Source organism: Ischnura elegans (assembly GCF_921293095.1).
Source record: "Ischnura elegans chromosome 13 unlocalized genomic scaffold, ioIscEleg1.1 SUPER_13_unloc_3, whole genome shotgun sequence".
In the NCBI taxonomy this organism is placed as follows: domain Eukaryota; kingdom Metazoa; phylum Arthropoda; class Insecta; order Odonata; family Coenagrionidae; genus Ischnura; species Ischnura elegans.
In genome coordinates this window covers 6,274,095-6,292,637 of record NW_025791659.1, presented here as the reverse complement: position 1 = coordinate 6,292,637, position 18,543 = coordinate 6,274,095, and the positions used below count along the sequence as shown (strand labels likewise).

At 40.4% G+C, this 18,543-nt stretch overlaps 1 protein-coding gene across 1 annotated transcript in view; it reads right to left on the bottom strand.

The window, feature by feature from the left end:
- LOC124172795 (caspase-3-like) overlaps positions 1 to 18,543 on the bottom strand; it is a 71,564-nt gene that overhangs the window by 18,031 nt on the left and 34,990 nt on the right. The window contains exons 5-6 of the mRNA XM_046552280.1: positions 14,992 to 15,090; positions 7,173 to 7,296 (exon numbers count right to left, since the gene is read on the bottom strand). Coding sequence (XP_046408236.1) covers positions 7,173 to 7,296; positions 14,992 to 15,090 — 223 coding nt within the window. The remainder of the gene's footprint in view (positions 1 to 7,172; positions 7,297 to 14,991; positions 15,091 to 18,543) is intronic.

The window sequence follows — 18,543 nt, the reverse complement described above, 5'->3', positions numbered from 1 at the left end:
GTGTTCACTATAATTTTGGTTCCTGTAACTGCGACGATGTTTCAGCGATAATGATGCCCAGGCAACGCTCACCCGGGCGACCACCATAGCGAAGCCGAAAAGCAAATGCGGGAAGATACAAAAATGGAGAAGGATTTACGTCACTGCTGCTATTGTCGTCGATGAAGACAGGAACTCGTATTTATGCCATAGCTTGGCATTCCCATCGTAAAAAAAGCCCCAGATATGATACGCTAAAATTTTTTCGCGTAGGAATTGTGTGGTTTAGGAGCCGATATTCACTTTTTGCATTGTTTCTTATGGGATACATATTATGTTTCGATTAACGTCATTTCGTTTATCGTCACATTTTTCAGGAACGGTAAGTGACGTTAAACGAGGACTCACTGTACACCATTGAAAAAGGCGGAGCAAGTTTCGTGGTCTCCCCTTGTGAGACATTCTAAGAGTTAATAATGTTTTTTTCCCATCTGTAGCTAATCGTGAGTCTGCTGTAGAAACGTGGCTGCGGACCACTGGAAAAATGGCAATTTTAGCAAAGTTAAAAAAATCGTCATTTCTCATCGCAGAAACACGGCTCAAAGACGTACTTGATCGCTAGATTGGCAGGAGTGCGATGAAAACAAACATTTTTTGATGATCGGATTGATTGATAGATTTTCAATTTGCACAGTCAGAGCGGTCACGTTTAGGGAGGGAGGCACCTTGGAGGGTCGAAGAGAGGGGTCAGCGAGGGTGAGCTATGCTTTGTTCACTTTATCTCTGCGGGTGAGCTGGTGTGGCCAAAGCAAGTGTAGAAGAGGGGAGGGAGAGTTTCTCGACACGTGAATTTCCCTCGACCAATCAGCAAACAGTAGGCGTGGCCTCAGTGAGTCGCTCTCCGACCTCCGCCAAGTGAACATCGTGAATCTGCTCGTGGAGCAGTGTTGCCAAACCTCACGCATTCTCCTTGTATGTGACTAAGTATGCCTTCCACCAACGGTGCATCATTCAGTGCGGTAGCTGACAATGTCATGGGCTTCTGTGAAAGGATTATACCCAATGCCTTCCAAATGAGTAGGTATATTGTCTCGGCCAAAATACCTGTGGCCACCTATAACTCATACGTTTTCAGTGACAAAGTAGCGTGTTTTCTCCTCTCTCTCTCTCTCTCGGTACTACCCCTCCCCTATCAGTGAAGCCATTCGAGTGTGTCCTAGCTCTCAAGAAAGCTCACCCGCAGACATAAAGTGAATAGACTATATAGTTGAGGAAAGGGTTCCAGATTAGCACCCATCCTGGAAGTACCTTTTTTAATTTTTAAAATTTTTGAAATTAAAACGTATCAGCAGTGAGGGTTCAACAATTGCATTTTGTTACGCTTCTTGATGTCTTTCTATTTATAATGGACGTTATAAGTGGAATGTCAACTTGAAAACGAAGAGGAAGTTTCACTAGGCACCCAAAGGAATTATTTTTTTTTTTATTTTATAAACAGTTTTAGAGTATTCTCTAAAGAAATGAAATAATGTGAGGAATTTTATTGATTTATTATTAAAAATTAAATCCGTGTAAAAAATAAGGCTATAGTACATATATTTCGCTCTTTTGAAACAAAACCCCTAATTAGTAAGGGGCTCAATGGTTCGAATTTCGTACTTTCGACTTACACACATGTTTGTTAGGAACACATTGTGTGCGAAAGCTGGGTTCTGCCTGTGTATGCACATTCCATAAACGCAATACAAAACATCATACCAGCCCATTTCCCTTAACTTTCCTAAAGACTAAAATATATGTGTCTGGATGTTTTTTGACCTGGGAGACGAAATCTGCAGATTTTCGTCGGAGATTTTCTCACGCAGGTGAAGTAATGCCGAATATATACTTTTCCTAGCTCTCCCCCTTTTAGGACGGCCATGGGTTTACGTAGTCTTTGTCTCGGGACCCAATGCTGCGGAGTTTATACACAGCATTCGTTCTCCTGGCCAGGAAAATCTCACACGTAAATATACGGCTTTTGTCTCCCAGGTCAGGAAACGTCCACACGTATATATATGCGTATAGTAGGGAAAAGGTTAAGCCTGAATCACACAATCATTTTCTTTCATTGCAAAAAGTGATCACTCGAGCGATTGCTTTTCGCGACCAGAAAAGTGATCGCTCGAGCTCCGCACTGAATGTGTTAAGATGGTTATGATGTATGGTGGGGAACGAGGTGCCAAACGGATGTCCCGCATGCACTCAGAAACCACCAGATGGCATTGATATAGGGAGAGCCCCACAGGGGGAGAAGCATAGGGCCAGTGAAGGCCAATGCACTCACGGCTGATACCACCAAAGCCCATCACCCTCCCATGAAGATTATTAAGGATACACATAAGATTCTTACTGTATATTAAAGAGCAATTCAATAGCCATTACATACAGTACAATCCCAATTATCCGGGCTAAACGAGTAGTTTCATTCACTGATCTGTCAAGGCCAGTACAACCTGAATCACACAATCATTTTTTTTGTTGCGAAAAGTCATCACTATCGCGATCACTTTTTCCGTCGCGGGTGTGCGATGTCTTTGTTTCAGGTCCCAAAACAACAGGGCTTAAGCTTTCCCCCTTGAAATCCGGGAGCAGGTACCCGGACCCCTCATCTTACATTGTCCCTCTTAGTTTCCTTCATCATAGAAAACGAAAGGCATTGATTGCGATTCGTTAGCCACCATTAGCGTATTCATATATACAAATTATTTGGTTTTAGAAATACCGGTTTAGACGAATGGCAACGGTCAATTTTATCCTCACTAGAAAAAAGTCAGATTGGCACCCATGCGATTCCACTCCACGTGACGTCACAGGGACCAAGTTTTTATACGAGAAGATAGGAGTTTTACATCGTCTGAGGTTACCAATGCATGCATGAGGCACAGAGCTCAGGGAAACATCTCTTCATAATCACCCATTAAAATTACCTAAGTGCGGAAAGTTTCCTTCGTTTGATAAGGTATTAATAAACCTTTTTTAAGCCAAGCGCTACCATTCAGAAAGGTACTCAGCTATCCGCTAGCATCCTGCGTCCTATCAGCGCTCAGAGCCTCGCCCCAAGGTCACCTCACTTGCGGCAGCGGGAACCAGAATAACGTCAAATGGGCTTTAACCAGCATTCATACGTAGCCGTCGCATTTCCGTGCGCTTGAAAATTTACACTTTTCATTTATTTGCGAAAAAAAAAATATCGTCATTTAAAAATCTAAATGCGTGAAATACGTACTCCAGGAGTAATAATCTTTCGATTTAGGCAATAAAAAAATAATAGGAAACAACCCTATTGTGCATCTAGTCATTTTACGAAATAAATATAGTTCCTTTCTCAAAAAATATGAACAAAGAATGAAATTATTAGTATTTCGAGCAGTGTTTACAATTTTTAAACAAAATTCCATGATAAATATTAACTTGTATCTCTATTTCAGTATTAGCATCAACATGGAAATCGTTGCCGCATTAAATGCGTTATTCTTGACATTAGAGCTTTGTTCAAAATTTGAGAATTCTCAGACTAAAACGAGGACTTCAATTCGAAGTCTGCAATTTACGTGTAAACATCTGTTATCCATATACAGTGGAACCTCGTTAAAGCGAGTACGGGCTATAGCGACACCCCCGCTATTACGAGAGATAGCCGATGCGCCGTCAATTGACCCTATAATAAGCGTGTTAAAAAATTCTTTTTTACCCTTTCGGTGTTGGCTCTCGCCATAGCGAGGGTTTCACCGCCGGAAGACTTTCATCAAGACTCCTTAACCTCTGTAATTGCTAGCGATCTGTTAGAAATGAAGTCAATGGAGTGCTCAGTCTCAAATTTATGTGGTAAACTGTCGTTCGATAAATATAATGATGACGAAACAATGCTTTGCATGATTTTCATTCAGTGCGGCGCTTATAAATTGTTTGAATAGTTAGTCGTTATTTGAGTAAGGAAATTTAGTGATGCAAAAAAACATCGCCTTTCGTCTGGATTTATGCTTACGTTTATCGGATAGATGTTTATCTGTCACCGCACCACTCCTGTTCCTGTATATCTGTTCGCAACAGGTATATTGGCTATTATTTGCTCCACCTCCGGTAAAGCGACAATTCGCTATAGCGAGTGTTTATTAGTGCACCGTGGGGTGTCGTTATATCGAGGTTGCACTGTAGCTAACCCATATAAACAATACATGATTGACCGTAAACTAATGCCACTGGTAGGTTTATAAACCCGAAAAAGAGGGAGCACAACTGCCCTTGGAGTCTGAGATAATGCGGAGTCCCTGCTAGGAAGGATTGAAAAAAAGTTGGTGCTGAAAATGTGTGATTATCTGCGAGACCCTTTTTAACGAATGTCCTTCAACAATGCTCCGTACCGAGTGGACGGAAGAGTCTATTGGGGCTCAGTGCAGCAGTCATGCTAAGGAGAGAACTCCACCGTCTCGAATGGGCTAAGTATGAATGCTGGGAAAACTCCGCGTGACATCGTTCTGGTTCCCCCTGCCGTGAAGTGAGGTGACCTTGGGGTGAGGCTTTGAGCGCTGATACGACGCAGGATGCTATCTGGTAGCAGAGTACCCTGATATCAGATAGCGCTTGGCTTAAATAAGGATTATTATTCCCCTATCATGCGAAGGAAATTTTCCGCACTTAGTTATTTTTAATGTGTGATTATTAAGAGATGTTTCCCTGAGCTCTGTGCCTCATGCATGCATTGGTAACCTCAGACGATGTAAAACTCCTATCTACTCGTATAGAAACTAGGTCCCTATGACGTCACGTGGAGTGGCATCGCATGGGCGCCAATCTGGCCTTTTTCAAATGAGGTTGAAATTGACCATTAACATTCTTCTGAACTGGATTTTCTACAACCAAATGTGTAATTTGTATATTATGAATACACTAATGGTGGGTAACGAATCGCATTCAATGTCTTTCGTTTTCTTTGATGAAGGAAACTACCCTATAGCTGAGGAAAGCTGAGGAAGGAAACTACCCTATGCACAATGTGCCCCACAGGCATTTAACACGTTGCGTAAAGATGGCGAGAATTCTCGTCATTTTTCCCCGAACGTTCCGGATGGATGACGAAGATTCTCGTCATTAAGGCACGTCAACCTAAACAATTTTAAAGCGTACAATATGTATTCGTTAGTACGTTTTCAGTTGTTGTTCGTTATTCATAATGAATTGATGCATCATAACGTTTGATTGGGGAAAGTTATATTCTTAACATTAGCTTTTTAACCATGTTTGAACCAAAGGTATTACATCCTCTTAGGCAAATATTTCCCAATCGGCGTTCCTAGGAATTTAATTACCCCGATACGCGACGTGTTAAAAACCATATTCTCTAAAGGGTCAAACCTTTAATTACTTGTGGATAAATCAGATAATACATTATCAGTACGTTAGTCCAGAAGAAATGCGAAGTAGTTCCATTAGCTTCCAATCGTAGAGTCAATTATTTTACTATCACACTGCTTAAATAGGAGCAATTTTGTAGATGGTTATCCCCTTAACCTATACGCACCAAACCTAATAACATAATTCTAGGTCTGCCTTTAAAAATTCATATTTCCAATCTCCTCCACCCAGAATCGGCGTTCCCAGCAATTTAAATACCCCGGTACGCAATGTGTTAACACTAGAACCGCTGAACTTTCCAACCCCACCAAAACCGCGGCATGGGAATTTTTTGTCCCATTGACAAAATACGTTGATCCTGTCATGTTTAAGTATAATTGGCGGTTTTTTGTGGTTTGTGTGAACAAAACACGTGTTTAGGTAATGTTTAAATCGTTTTATTAAGTATAACTAGGAATACAGTAAACTTATTTTGACAGCAAAAGTGTTGTTTGTCAAGAGGGGCGCAGCGTCGGGCAGAGGTGACGCGGCCGGCGCAGTGCACAGACTATTCCCTTCTGCGCTTCTAACTGGCAGAATAACGGTATCTGTGCATCGATCCCCTTCGTAATAAACTGTTACATTTTATGCGAAATACAACATAAGTGTACATAAAAAACTGAAATTGTATGTTTTCCCCACATGGGACAAAAAAGTCCCATCCCGCGGTTCTAGGTAAATCGTCGATTTTCTCGCGAACTAAACATCGTACAATATTTTCGATATGACCATTAGAAAGAGCGTAAAAAATGAGTTCAAACCACTAGTACATAAATGGCAAACATTTGCAAAGGGCGATGGGACAAAAAAGTACCGTCTGCGGTTCTAGTGTTCAGACACTAGGGAGTATTTAGTCAAAAAATGGCAGACCCAATTTTGGAAGTGTACACAATGACTCGACTTGTCAACGGAGAAGTTTTGAGATTAGAATGTAGAGGACTCTGTTATAAGTGAACCATTATGCTTTAGGGGATAACTTGTTGAACTCTTGAAGAGTCTCTTGGAAAAGTTATCAATTACAGTGAGTCCTCGTTCTACGTCACCCCGTTTAACGTTATTTCGCGATAACGTCACCAAAATTTTGAGATCGTCATTCATTTATCGCACCTACGCTTCGCGATAACGTCAAGTCTTTCAAATTTTGTGGGAAAACAAAGGCGAAGCGGCGGGGGTTGCAGGTTGTTCGTTTCGTGGGCGGTAATACAGTCAGTCTAAGCAAACTGTAAAACGGTGTGTTTATTCTTAATTGCGATTACGGTTTTAGAAAAAATTTATGCAAAATGAATTCTTGCGTAGGTACGCAAGGTTTTACTTGACATAATGGTTATCAGGAACCTAAAAAGTGATTTCAAGGCATTTTTCCGTGTAGAACTCGGAGTTTTTGTCGTCACTTTTTTTGCTGAGTTCACAATAATTTTAGTTCCTGCAACTGTGACGACATTTCAGTGATGATGATTTCTTAGACTGTACTCTAAGAACCTTGGATGATGCCCAGGCAACGCTCGCCTACGTCATTTCGTTTATCGTCACATTTATCAGGAACGGTAAGCGACATTAAACGAGGACTCACTGTACTCGAATTTCGAATACACAGAACAGATCGCCAATGATTCTAATTTCATAATATAATCTTATCAAATCCACATTTAAAACCTTTGTAAATTGAGGACTCGATGGATTTGATGACCCAAGCCTCATTATTTTGCAACGGAGCTTCAGGAAGAGAGCGTGCACGGTTTCCAAACCTCCCTCCTTCTCACCTTCGTACTGCGACTGCGCAATCACAATGTCTGCGTACTTGGGCAGCGTCAAGCTGTCCTGTGAGCCACCCCCACCCTTTGGGATCACGCGCACACCCGACTGCTTTTCCCCCCCTCGGCACGCCTGCAACAATAAAATGCTCAACATTAAATAAATACTAATAGTAATCGTTCATTTATCCTAAGATCACATTTTCACATGAAATAAAGACACCTCAATATGATGTTTGTGCAATCACAATACAATAAGCAATATATGTAATAAATAGAGGTCCGTGAAAGTGGTTTTATTTTTTGCTAAAATTCGTTTAAAAACCATGTGATTTCGGTGTTATAGAAAACTTGGCGGTGTTATTATAATGCTACAATTTTCCCACATTGATAGGCATTTTATTATTATATGGTACACGTTTCATGAATCATCATCATCATCATCATCACTGGTCAACAATCCTAGGATTGGTTTGATGCAGCTCTCCACTCTATTCTCCTATCAGCTAATCTTTTCACACCTACGTATTTCTTCTCTTTCACATCTCTCTTTACTTGTTCCGTATATTTTGTTCGAGGTCTTCCTTTTCCATTCTTGCCTTCCACTTGTCCTTTGACGATTGTCTTCCTCAGGCCGTCATGTCTCAAGATGTGGCCTATAAGGTTGTTCCGTCTTCTTATTAAGGTTTTCATGAGGCTTCTCTTCTCTCCTACCCTTCTTTTTCATGAATACTTATGCTTTTATTAAGCATTTTACATAACCAGTGGCGCCGACTCCATGGGGCCTGAAGGGCCCATGCCCCCTCAAAAATTGGCTATGGGTAGGAGGATAAAATGTTTCAGGCTTGTCGATTTTCCCCAAAGTGTCCAGATATCAAGATTCGAGTTTATTCGGGTTCTAATCATTAAAGATAACTTAGATACCTACCCCATTCGATCCACCATCCACTCTCATGACACTAGGGCTAAAAATAGCCTAAATACTAATTACTGTAGGCTGTTTAAGACCAACAACCAGTCTGACAATTTGGGAGTAAAATTATTTAATAAATTACCCAGCAAAGCCAGATCAGTGAGCATCACTAGACTGAAAAATGTGCTGGAAAAGTGGCTGTGCAATTATCCACTGTACTCGATTCATGAGTATTTTGAGCTGGACTTTTCTTCTCTTTTATTTTAAATGTAATCTTTGTAATGTATGTGTTTCTAATGTTTTGATCCAATGTACATGTTTTGTATGTTTCGTTGTATCGAATGTTTTCATAAATGTGTTGTATACAACATCCGCGAGGGCCAATCCTCGCCGTGGATGAATAAAGATAAAAATAAAGATAAAGATAATCTTGTTCATATGACTCTTCTGAAATGCATAAAAAACTTAAAACTCACTACTTATAAAATTTTCCGGGGCAAGATCCCCGGTTTGGGACCCCCAATATTTTTTTAAGCCGGCATCCCTGTACAAAACATTTAACACAATTTCGACTGTACAAAATATCTGATAAAACTAAATGAAAGAAATGGTTCAACTTATATTGGTTCAAGGTACATATATGAATAGTTCAAGTATGTAGTCTAATTGTAGCTACGGTACAACCATAGTACTGTATAACTTGCAAATTGACCGAAAAGTATCATGCCCTGGGTTCCCTTTCGATACCCCTCACCCAGGTGTTGAGGGAAGGCAGGACAGCAGCTAGATACAACAAAATCGCTTAGTTTTGATTACAGCTGTTGCCAGGAAAGGCAGTGAAAGAAGCACGCATAACAAAACATAATCGGATTCAAAGAAACTTGAAACATTATTTCCCATTTATCGATACTGAAACATCTAGAATGAGACACTTTCTCACCTGAAGAATTAGATATTAGATTTGGCCATTGTTGAAATGATTTTTTTTTTGCATTGTAGCTCAGTGGAGAGCCGAATATCCGACAATACGTCTGTTAATAGGGAGATCCCCCTCTCCTCCTATCCTTTCTGTTCCTTCCTTCCCTTCCCCTAACTGCTAGCGCTTCGTCCTTTCAAATAACCATACATGTCTATGGATGTCTTTAAACGAATCGAATCGCGCAGTTGACAGCACGGCGCCATTGACATCACGGCGCCCATTTCAATCCGGTCCGGTGCCGTCTACGGTGTGAAATACAGGCAGTGATACATTGAGGCCGCTTTTTGACAAAACGACTTTTTGCCAGCCGCCGTTCACGTCACGACGCCGTGAAATTCAGGCCGCTTTCAGACGAGACGACTCTCTGCCATGCTGTGGCCCGTGCCGTGAATGGTGGCTTGGTCCCAGCCAGCGGCCGTGTTTAAGTCAAAGAAATTGTTACATTAGACCCACAATCAAGGTTTTCCTGCAACAAGTTATCCAATAACGCTGTCTAATGCGTCGCGGTGAGTCACCAGAATTACTGTTCGGCATTGACGCGTACCGGGCGTGTGAGCTTGTATTGCCGCTCTTCCGCAGCCACGTTAAATTTCTTTCCGCACATTTTTATTTCATAATATCTAATTCTTCAGGTGAGAAAGCGCCTCATTCTAAATATTTCAGGATTGATACATGGGAATCGAAGAGAGAGGCTGTGATAAATTTAACAGCAAATTCCGGTGGATAAATCACTATGGTGCGCGATATTAAGAGGATGCGTTATGCCAATTGACCTTGGAATCGTAATGAGATAGAGCAAATGAACGTCGGCAGCGTTAAAAAAATGAAGGCTTAGGTTTTAATAGATTATGACTCATTAGATGTGATTTTTTTGCTAATCCCCCTTAGCCTTTGTTATTTCGTGCACGCCAGCCTCCATTCAGCAAGTGAAACCCACCCCAAACCTACTTTTCCATTTTCGTTTTCCCCACCTTCCCTTATTCCCGAACCACGACCCGCTCACCTTGAGTGAACCCTCCAAAGATTCCTCCCCCACCCCCAAAACCCGACGAGACGGGTTACAATATGTGTGGAGATAAATGGATGGACAGCGTCTGCGTGTGACTGACCTTGAAACGTGAACACCACATCGATTTTTCTTTTGATCCGTTTATCGTAGTTCTACATTCAAATTTGAGAGATTTTGAAGGTTTTACAACGAAATTCACGGCTTTTTTCAGGTTTTTTCACGGTAGACGAAATTCACAGCTTATACACGGTTTTGAGATTTTCACGGTTGAGTGTGAACCCTGAAAAAGTTTTTGATAAAGTTTTTCACTTGAGTATTCGGATAGGGAGTAATACAGGTTGTTGATGAGATGGGCTCTGACTTTTTTCGAAATGAACTCACTTTCTCTACTGCTTTAAGATGATTAAATAGCTAATTATAGAATTATATTTTTATGAAATAAATTTATTGTAACAATGAGACTAAGCAACCACACAAAAATTAAATAATAGGGTGGTTTCCTATAATTTTTTTATTGCCTTAATCGAAAGATTATTACTCCTGGGGAATGTATTTCAAGACTTCAGTTTTTTAAATGACGATATCTATTTTTCGCGATTAAATGAATAGTGAAAATTTTCAAGCGCGCGAAAACGCGACGGCTAAGTATGAATGCCGGGAAAAAACTCCGCGTGACTTCGTTCTGCTTCCCACTGCCGCAAGTGGGGTGACCTTGGGGCAAAGCTCCGAGTGCTGATATGACGCAGGATGCTGGCAGGTAGCTGAGTACCAAGCTAGCTGGTAGAGCTTGGCTTATATAAGGATTATTAATACCTTATCAAACGAAGAAAACTTTCCGACCTTATCCAGTTGTAATAGCTGATTATAAAAACATGTTTCCCTGAGCTCTGTGCCTCATACATGCATTGTTAATCTCAGACGATGTAAAACTCCTATCCTCTCGTGTAGACACTAGGTCCCTGTGACGTCACATGGAGTGGCATCGCATGGGCGCCAATCTGGCCCTTTTCAAATGAGGATAAAAATGGACCATTAACATTCGTCTAAACCGGTATTTCTAAAACGAAATAATTTGTATATTATGAATACACTAATGGTGGGTAACGAATCGCAATCAATGCCTTTCGTTTTCTTTAACACGTTCAACGCTGACTGACGACGATCGTCGTCCGCCGGGTGCTATCCAGTGACGCCGGACGACGATCGTCGTCCAAGTCCGCTCTCCCTTTCCAAGGCCATATACGAGAGACGCCGACCCATAGCGCTTCCATTTCGCTTGTCAGTCGTTCATTAGCCCTCAGAGCGAGTGCATCGCCAGTAGCCGGAGCGACTCATCTCCAGGAAGGTTCCTACAGCTGTTTCTTTTCGATGGTAAGTTACACTTTTTTTTGTTAATTATCACTCTCCTTTTGTGGTTTTAATGTGTACCGACCCCTTTTTAACGTAAAACAACTTTCGTATGTGGTAAAAATCATTAGTTGAAAGTTTTGCATTTTTTTATTTGAGATTTCCTCCCCCCCTCCCTTTCACCCCCGCATTCTCCTCGTACCCATATTACGATTTCATCGGTGTTTTTTTATTTTTTTATAATTTTTTTTGTAGATATATCGCTTGTGATAAAATTTTGAAATTGCGTTTACAAAATAACTTCGTGAATGTAAAGTTGTTTTTTAATTGTATTTTAAAGCAGAGAAGTAAAGTCGTTCTTCAGTGAAATTGTTACATTATGTGAAAATAATTTTCGTTTTGGACAGATACTCATTATTCTATTTTAGATTGAGGCTAAGCATTACAATGCATTCCGGACCATGTGATTACATTGCTGCATTTAATTTTACCAGGAATATGCTATTAGCAAATATTTTACGTTTTTTTACTAGTTTGTCTTCAATAGGTGATAATTTGCAGTATTTTACTCCAGTCACTTGTAACTTGAATATTTCCTTTATGACATTCGATAAATATTTATCATCATTTGCGCTTGTTGTTATTGTAATTTTAATAAAAGTACTATTATTGATTTGCTTCAATTTTGTCTGCTGATATTGTTTCTTTTTCTCCTGTATATAGCAAACAAGTGGAAGCGAAATTTTACAAATATTTCCTGATAACTTCCGATCCAAGTTCTTTGGCAGTAAGGTACGTGATATCATAAACATTACTCAATTATTTCATTGCTATGCGATGTTTTTTCTTGTTATACCTTCATATAAACACGTACTTGTAAACATTCTTGTTTTCAGAAAGGAAACGCGGAGGTAACACGGAGGAATGGACCGCAAAGGGACTACCGGGGAAAGGGGTCCCGAAGAAAGGGAAGCGGGGTGTCAAAAGCCAGTCTATTGAGAAAACCACCCAACTCCCCTCAAAACCTCCCCTTCCAACCTCCAGCAGTAACCCCAGCCCTTCGAGTTCTGGTGAAAGCCGCCAGCCCCCTGACACCCCTTCTCGTCCCCCAAGTCCGCAGCCATCGGCCTCGCGGTCATTTCCACCCCCAAAAAGGAAGAGGAGGGAGGAAGAAAGAAGATTCGGGAGGGTGCTTTCTGCAGAGGAGATGGCGGAACTTCTTTCTATGGACGAAGAAAGCGACGATTCCTCCTTCGGGGAAACGGAGTGGGGATCCTCGGAGGATGAAGAAGAAGGTAGGGTGGGTGATCCCTCAAAATATGCTTCTCCTTCCTCTCCTGGCCCTCTAGGCTCTCAGTCCCCTCCCCTTACGACAAGAACTGCGACAAAGACTTACACTTGGACGGAGAAAAGACCAACCCACCCACAATTCCCCTTCACTGACACCCCTGGCCTCAATATGCAAGACTCAGGAGACGATCCCCGTAAGTATTTTGACCTCCTCATGACAGATGACATGGTGGACTTGATAGTGACGGAGACAAATAGACAAGCAGACGTTTTAATTTCTGCTAATGTATTTCCCAGAGCAAGAATAACGAAGTGGAAGCCGCTCACATCGGTGGAATTTTTAACGTTTTTGGGGGTTCTCTACCACATGGGCACATGCCCATTGAGTATAATATCCGACTATTGGAGTGTAGACCCCCTTTTCAATTATCCTTACTTTAGGAAATGCATTAGCAGGGACAGGTTCACCGCGATCATGCAAGCTCTGCATTTTGCGAGTAATCCTGGTCGTGATGAGCCGCAACCGTCTGATCGACTCTACAAAATCAGTCCGTCATATTCCGAACCTATTCCTCGTTCCTCTCCCAGCCTAACCTCCAGGGTCCTTGGATTGTCTAAGCACTTTCCGGAAACACATGACATCGACCAAAAACGAAAACGTGTCCCTCAACGACGCTGCACGTTCTGTAAGTCTAGAGGGTTCAGGAAGGAGACGGCATATTTTTGCCCCGCCTGTGAGGGATGCCCACCCCTGTGCTTGAAGCCATGCTTTGAAGCATTTCATAGAAATGTTCAATGTTAGTCCTCTCCATGATTGAATGTATTAAATATTATGTATTCCATTATTAAATGTTATGTAAAATTTAAGTATTAAATGATAATAATTTCAAAATATTTTTTATTTTGCCTGGTTTTCGGTCCCCCCACCATGTACCTGGTGAAAACCGTTGTTTCCTTTAGGGAGTGCAGAGGAAGAGCGAAAGATGTAAAATTCTATTGTTTCCTAACTTTGGTATTCCCTCCTGGAACGGGTAAGAAGCATTAGCGCAAGTTCCTGGAAGATAGGGATCAGCACCCGGGTCGGGTTCGGGTGATTAGCACTTCGGAAGTTGTCGTCTAAACCCAATTTTTGTATCCACTTGGAATGTCGTCTCCTTCTCTGTATTATTCCTCCTTTGTTTGTTTCAACGCAAAAATATAATTCCCGGAAATTGCGCCGAAAAAATAAAAACGAGTCTGAAAAATTATGCTCCGAAATATTTTATACATTTTAGTTTCAATGAATGAAAAATCATTTTTTATATATAGATAAATGGTTAGAGCAGGTCCTTTTTTTCATTTAAAACAATATAATTTTGAAATTTGAGCGAATTTACTTTGAGACTCATGAAAACTGAACATAATATAACTCATTATTTTCAGAAATAATAATTACGTATTGTTTTCAACAGTAATACTATTGTTAATGCTAAGATAAGTTTTTAAAGAATGGATTTGAACAATATTACAATAACACCGTCAATGGGTAGAAAAACGGCATTGAATTCGATAAAAGGAATTTGTGATCAAATGAACACTAGCCGTCCTTATAGATTGGGCGAAACTCCCGTCCTCTTAGTGTTAATTTAAATATATGAAATTTACATCTTTATTTGTTTTAAATTCCCACCTCGTCTTTGATTTGAAAGATATATTCCTCGTCGGATCCTTCAAATAGAAATTCAAAAAGTTGAAATAGAAAAGGTTATGCCACATAATTCTCTATCAACGACTAAGAAATTCGAATATTACACAGCCATCAAAGTTCTTGCTAATTAATATTTACGGCACGGATCAATTTATATTCAATTGACATGTCAGATTAGAGACAGAACATGGCATACGGTAAAAAGAAAAAGTCATCGGAAAAATGGGCTCAATTATGCAACCACGCATTACACGACTGCTATGCTATCCGGTGACGTCGGACGACGATCGTCGTCAAATTTGAAATTGCGATTTTTCATAAAAAAAAATTTTTTTCGTAACTTCCAATGAACAATCTATTCAAAATGAGACCAAAACCATCTAAAACCAAAGAATTAAAATTCAGTCACCGGCAAAACTTAAAAAAATTACCGCCGCGTTGAAAGTGTTAATGACGGAAACTAACCTATTCAGTAGCCCTGAGGATGGGCCCGATAGTCGTAGCTTGAATCGTTGGCCATTACGGATAAATTAACCCGTTGGGGATCCCAAAAAGAGTTTACCCACATTCTTGAAATTTCCCACAACCAAATGTTAACTGTACCTGCACCAGGAATATTTTAGGCTTCTCCACCAGGTGGGGACACCTGTCTCCCGTGAAGTAGTCCACAACTTGTTCCAGGTAGAAGAATGAACTGTATGCCTGCAAATAGATATTATTTATTTTATTTAATTATTTAACACCAAAAACAGCACTAAGGCCTTTGAATTGGGTTTTATAAACAAAATAAATTATGAAAATATATTTAAAAAACAAACAAGTATAAAAATAATCTCATAAATAATAGGTATTAGCCACACACTCATTAATAAATATAAAAATTTATTCTCCAGAGAACATGCTTACACAGAAGCAGAAAATGCACCTGACTACTACCGATTCTCTGGCTGCACATAATCCGTGCATGAGTTTCATACTCCTCCAATATTTTCTTGGAGGTTAACCGATTGTAAAACAATTTTTGTTGGAATGGAAGATTCAAATAGGGTGAATAAATAGTGAATAGGGTGGTTTCCTATTATTTTATTTATTGCCTATATCGAAAGATTATTACTCATGGAGTACGCATTTCACGCTTTTAGATTTTTGTATGACGATATCTATTTTTCGCCATAAAGTAAAAAGTGAAAATTTTCAAGCATGCGAAAACGCGACGGGTAAGTATGAATGCCGGGAAATCTCCATGTGACGTCGTTCTGGTTCCCGCTACTGCAAGTGAGGTGACCTTGAGGCGAGGCTTTGAGCGCTGATACGACGCAGGATGCTAGCAGGTAGCTGAGTACCCTGCTAGCGGGTAGCGCTTGGCTTAAAAAAGGATTATTAATACCTTATCAAACGAAGGAAACTTTCCGACCTTAGGCAGTTGTAATAGGTGATTATTAAGACATGTTTCCCTCATCTCTGTGCCTCGTGCATGCATTGGTAATCTCAGACGATGTAAAACTCCTATCTACTCGTATAGAAACTAGGTCCCCGTAATGTCACGTGGAGTGGCATCGCATGGGTGCCAATCTGACCTTTTTTCCAATGAGGATAAAATTGACCATTGCCATTCGTCTAAACTGGGCTTTCTAAAACCAAATAATTTGTTTATTATGAATACACTAATGCTGGCTAACGAATTGCAATCCATGCATTTCGTTTTCTTTGATGAAGGAAACTACCCTATTGTGAAACAATTTTTGTAGGAATATAAGAGATAAAAACTTGGCTATTTCTACAAGGTAATTTATTGCCATCGAAAATGGTTTCGATTAGGGATGTAGGGATACTCGAAAATTTGAGTCAAGAAGTTGACACTTGGCTCGAGTGCTCCGAGCACTTAAAATTAGGTGCACAGTCCGTCGCATTGAACGTTAAATCGCTGACCCCTTGGTGCATTCAGTTACAACCGAATTAATTACAACACCGAATTTTTATACCCTTTCAACCCTTTTACTTTCTTGGTGGTGAAGAAATTCAACTTCACCTTCTCCCTTAAGTGCCGAACTGACATGTCATGCAAAAACTTTTAAAAGAAGCAATGACATATTCTGCAACTACAGTTATAAATGAAAGTGAAAAAACTTTGTGAATGTCCACAGTATTTATACAAGTATGACGCCTTTCAGCGATTCATCGCTATCATCAGGTACAAAATTTTTTACCTGATGATAGCGATGAGTTGCTATCATCAGGTAAAAACGGAGAAACGTAAGGAGTGGTAGAGAGGTTCGGTTGCTCAGTCGCGTCCGGGTCTGTCCTCGTCAGCTCGCCGCGAAGGCAACGGATGCAGGTTGCTTCATGTGCCAACCTTCCAAGTTCACACCGACCCGGCCCCATCAATTAAGCGGGTCTCGTGAGTGTCTATATATATTATTTAAAACGATATAATATTCGGGTAATACGAAAAAGGACTTGATGGAGCAGTTTACCTGACTGAAATATTTTCCATATTATTGGTGCACTGATATTTCGTTAAAAATGAATAATGATATCCGCGGAAAGCAAAAAGAGAATTTTCTCCATTCAAAATTTTAAAACGACAGCAGTGTTTAATTAAGTTGATATGCGTTAAAGTGGATAAAAAATGTCACTGCCATACTAAGTAAATGAAAAAAAAAATTGGTGAGGAGAGGTTCGAATTACCAACTCCGGATTGCTGCCGTGGTAAGTCTTCTCCGTAGCCACTAGTCCATCTCACTCGTTGACTCCTCGGTGCATTCATTACGAGGTTTGGCAGGCAAGGGAATGAATCAGTCTTCTAGTGTCGCTAAAGCTGATTTTATACACTCAGTGGCATTATTTGCTGTGATATTGCGGCGGACATCATATACAGTGGAAGCCCCTTATAACGACAGCTGTTGGGAACAGAGAAATCTGTCGCTATAGTGAGTTGTCGTTGTTACCGAATGCCATTACATCGTCACAAAAAAATCACTCATCAGGCGTCACCACGGCTGTTTCTGCCGAGAGGCGAAAATTGCAGCATGATAGCCGTTTTAAATCATTCTTTTGAACATTTAATTCACTAATGATCATATTCACTTGCAATCTATGATCAAATCATATGTAATTATGCAGGATGCTATATGCCGAGGCATTAAGAAGTCGATTTTAAAAGTCCCAGCTTCAGACTCACTCGTACTGAACTGTGCATTATGAGCTGTTATTATCCTTATTTCTTGGATGCTCCAAATATACATGTCATAACTACCAGTTATGGCTATGCATCAGACTATTAAATGCTAAAACTTCGGAATCTGTTCAAAAATTCATACCTTCTATCTCTCCGAGTAGTAATGAAAATGATGGGTGACTGCTGCAATTGGGTCACGAAAGGAGCGTGATAAAATTTTAGGGTTCCACATGAGCATTGCAATTCTATCCTTTTCAGGTTAACGGCGGAATGAAGGTGGAAGTAATCTTCTTATGCTTCAAGTCTGCCTGTATGAATAATTTACTATCGTGTTTCAAAACAGCCGACTCAAATGCTATCGGAATCATGAAACCGAACAGCATTACGGCATCTAAAAGCATATTAGTCATATCTATTGTCTTCGGTGGAAAGGGTGAAAAATGTTTCAAATAAATAGAAGGACAAATGATAAATGAAGTCCACTCTTTGTCTGTCTGTTAGCAATATTTATGTTTCGTAGAGATTCACGCAATCAGACGCAATATCAGCGGACGTAGAGACCTCTAGCGGCAGTGGCGCACACTTTTTGATAGGAATGCTGATGGCATTAACGTTTAAGGCGGCAATAACACAATTTTAACGTTTCTTAGTTCTATTGGTGGGTGGGCTGGGCAATTGTCAATTAATAATAGTACTTTTTTATTCCTTCCACCAATCCTGGCATCAAACGCTCGTAACCACTGCGTAAAGATAGCAGCCGTCATCCAAGCATTTTTATTTGCTTCGTAAGTGCAAGGGAGAGTTTTAACTCCCTTAAAACATCGGGAATGGGCAGATTTCCCCACCACGAACGGTTTTAACTTATCTCAACCATCCATCTTGGCGCATAAAAGAACAGTTACGCGGTCTTTACTTTTCTTCCCTCCTTTGCAGGGGTCCGTTCGAGTGGCGAGAGTTTAGTTCGGGAGAAGGTTAAA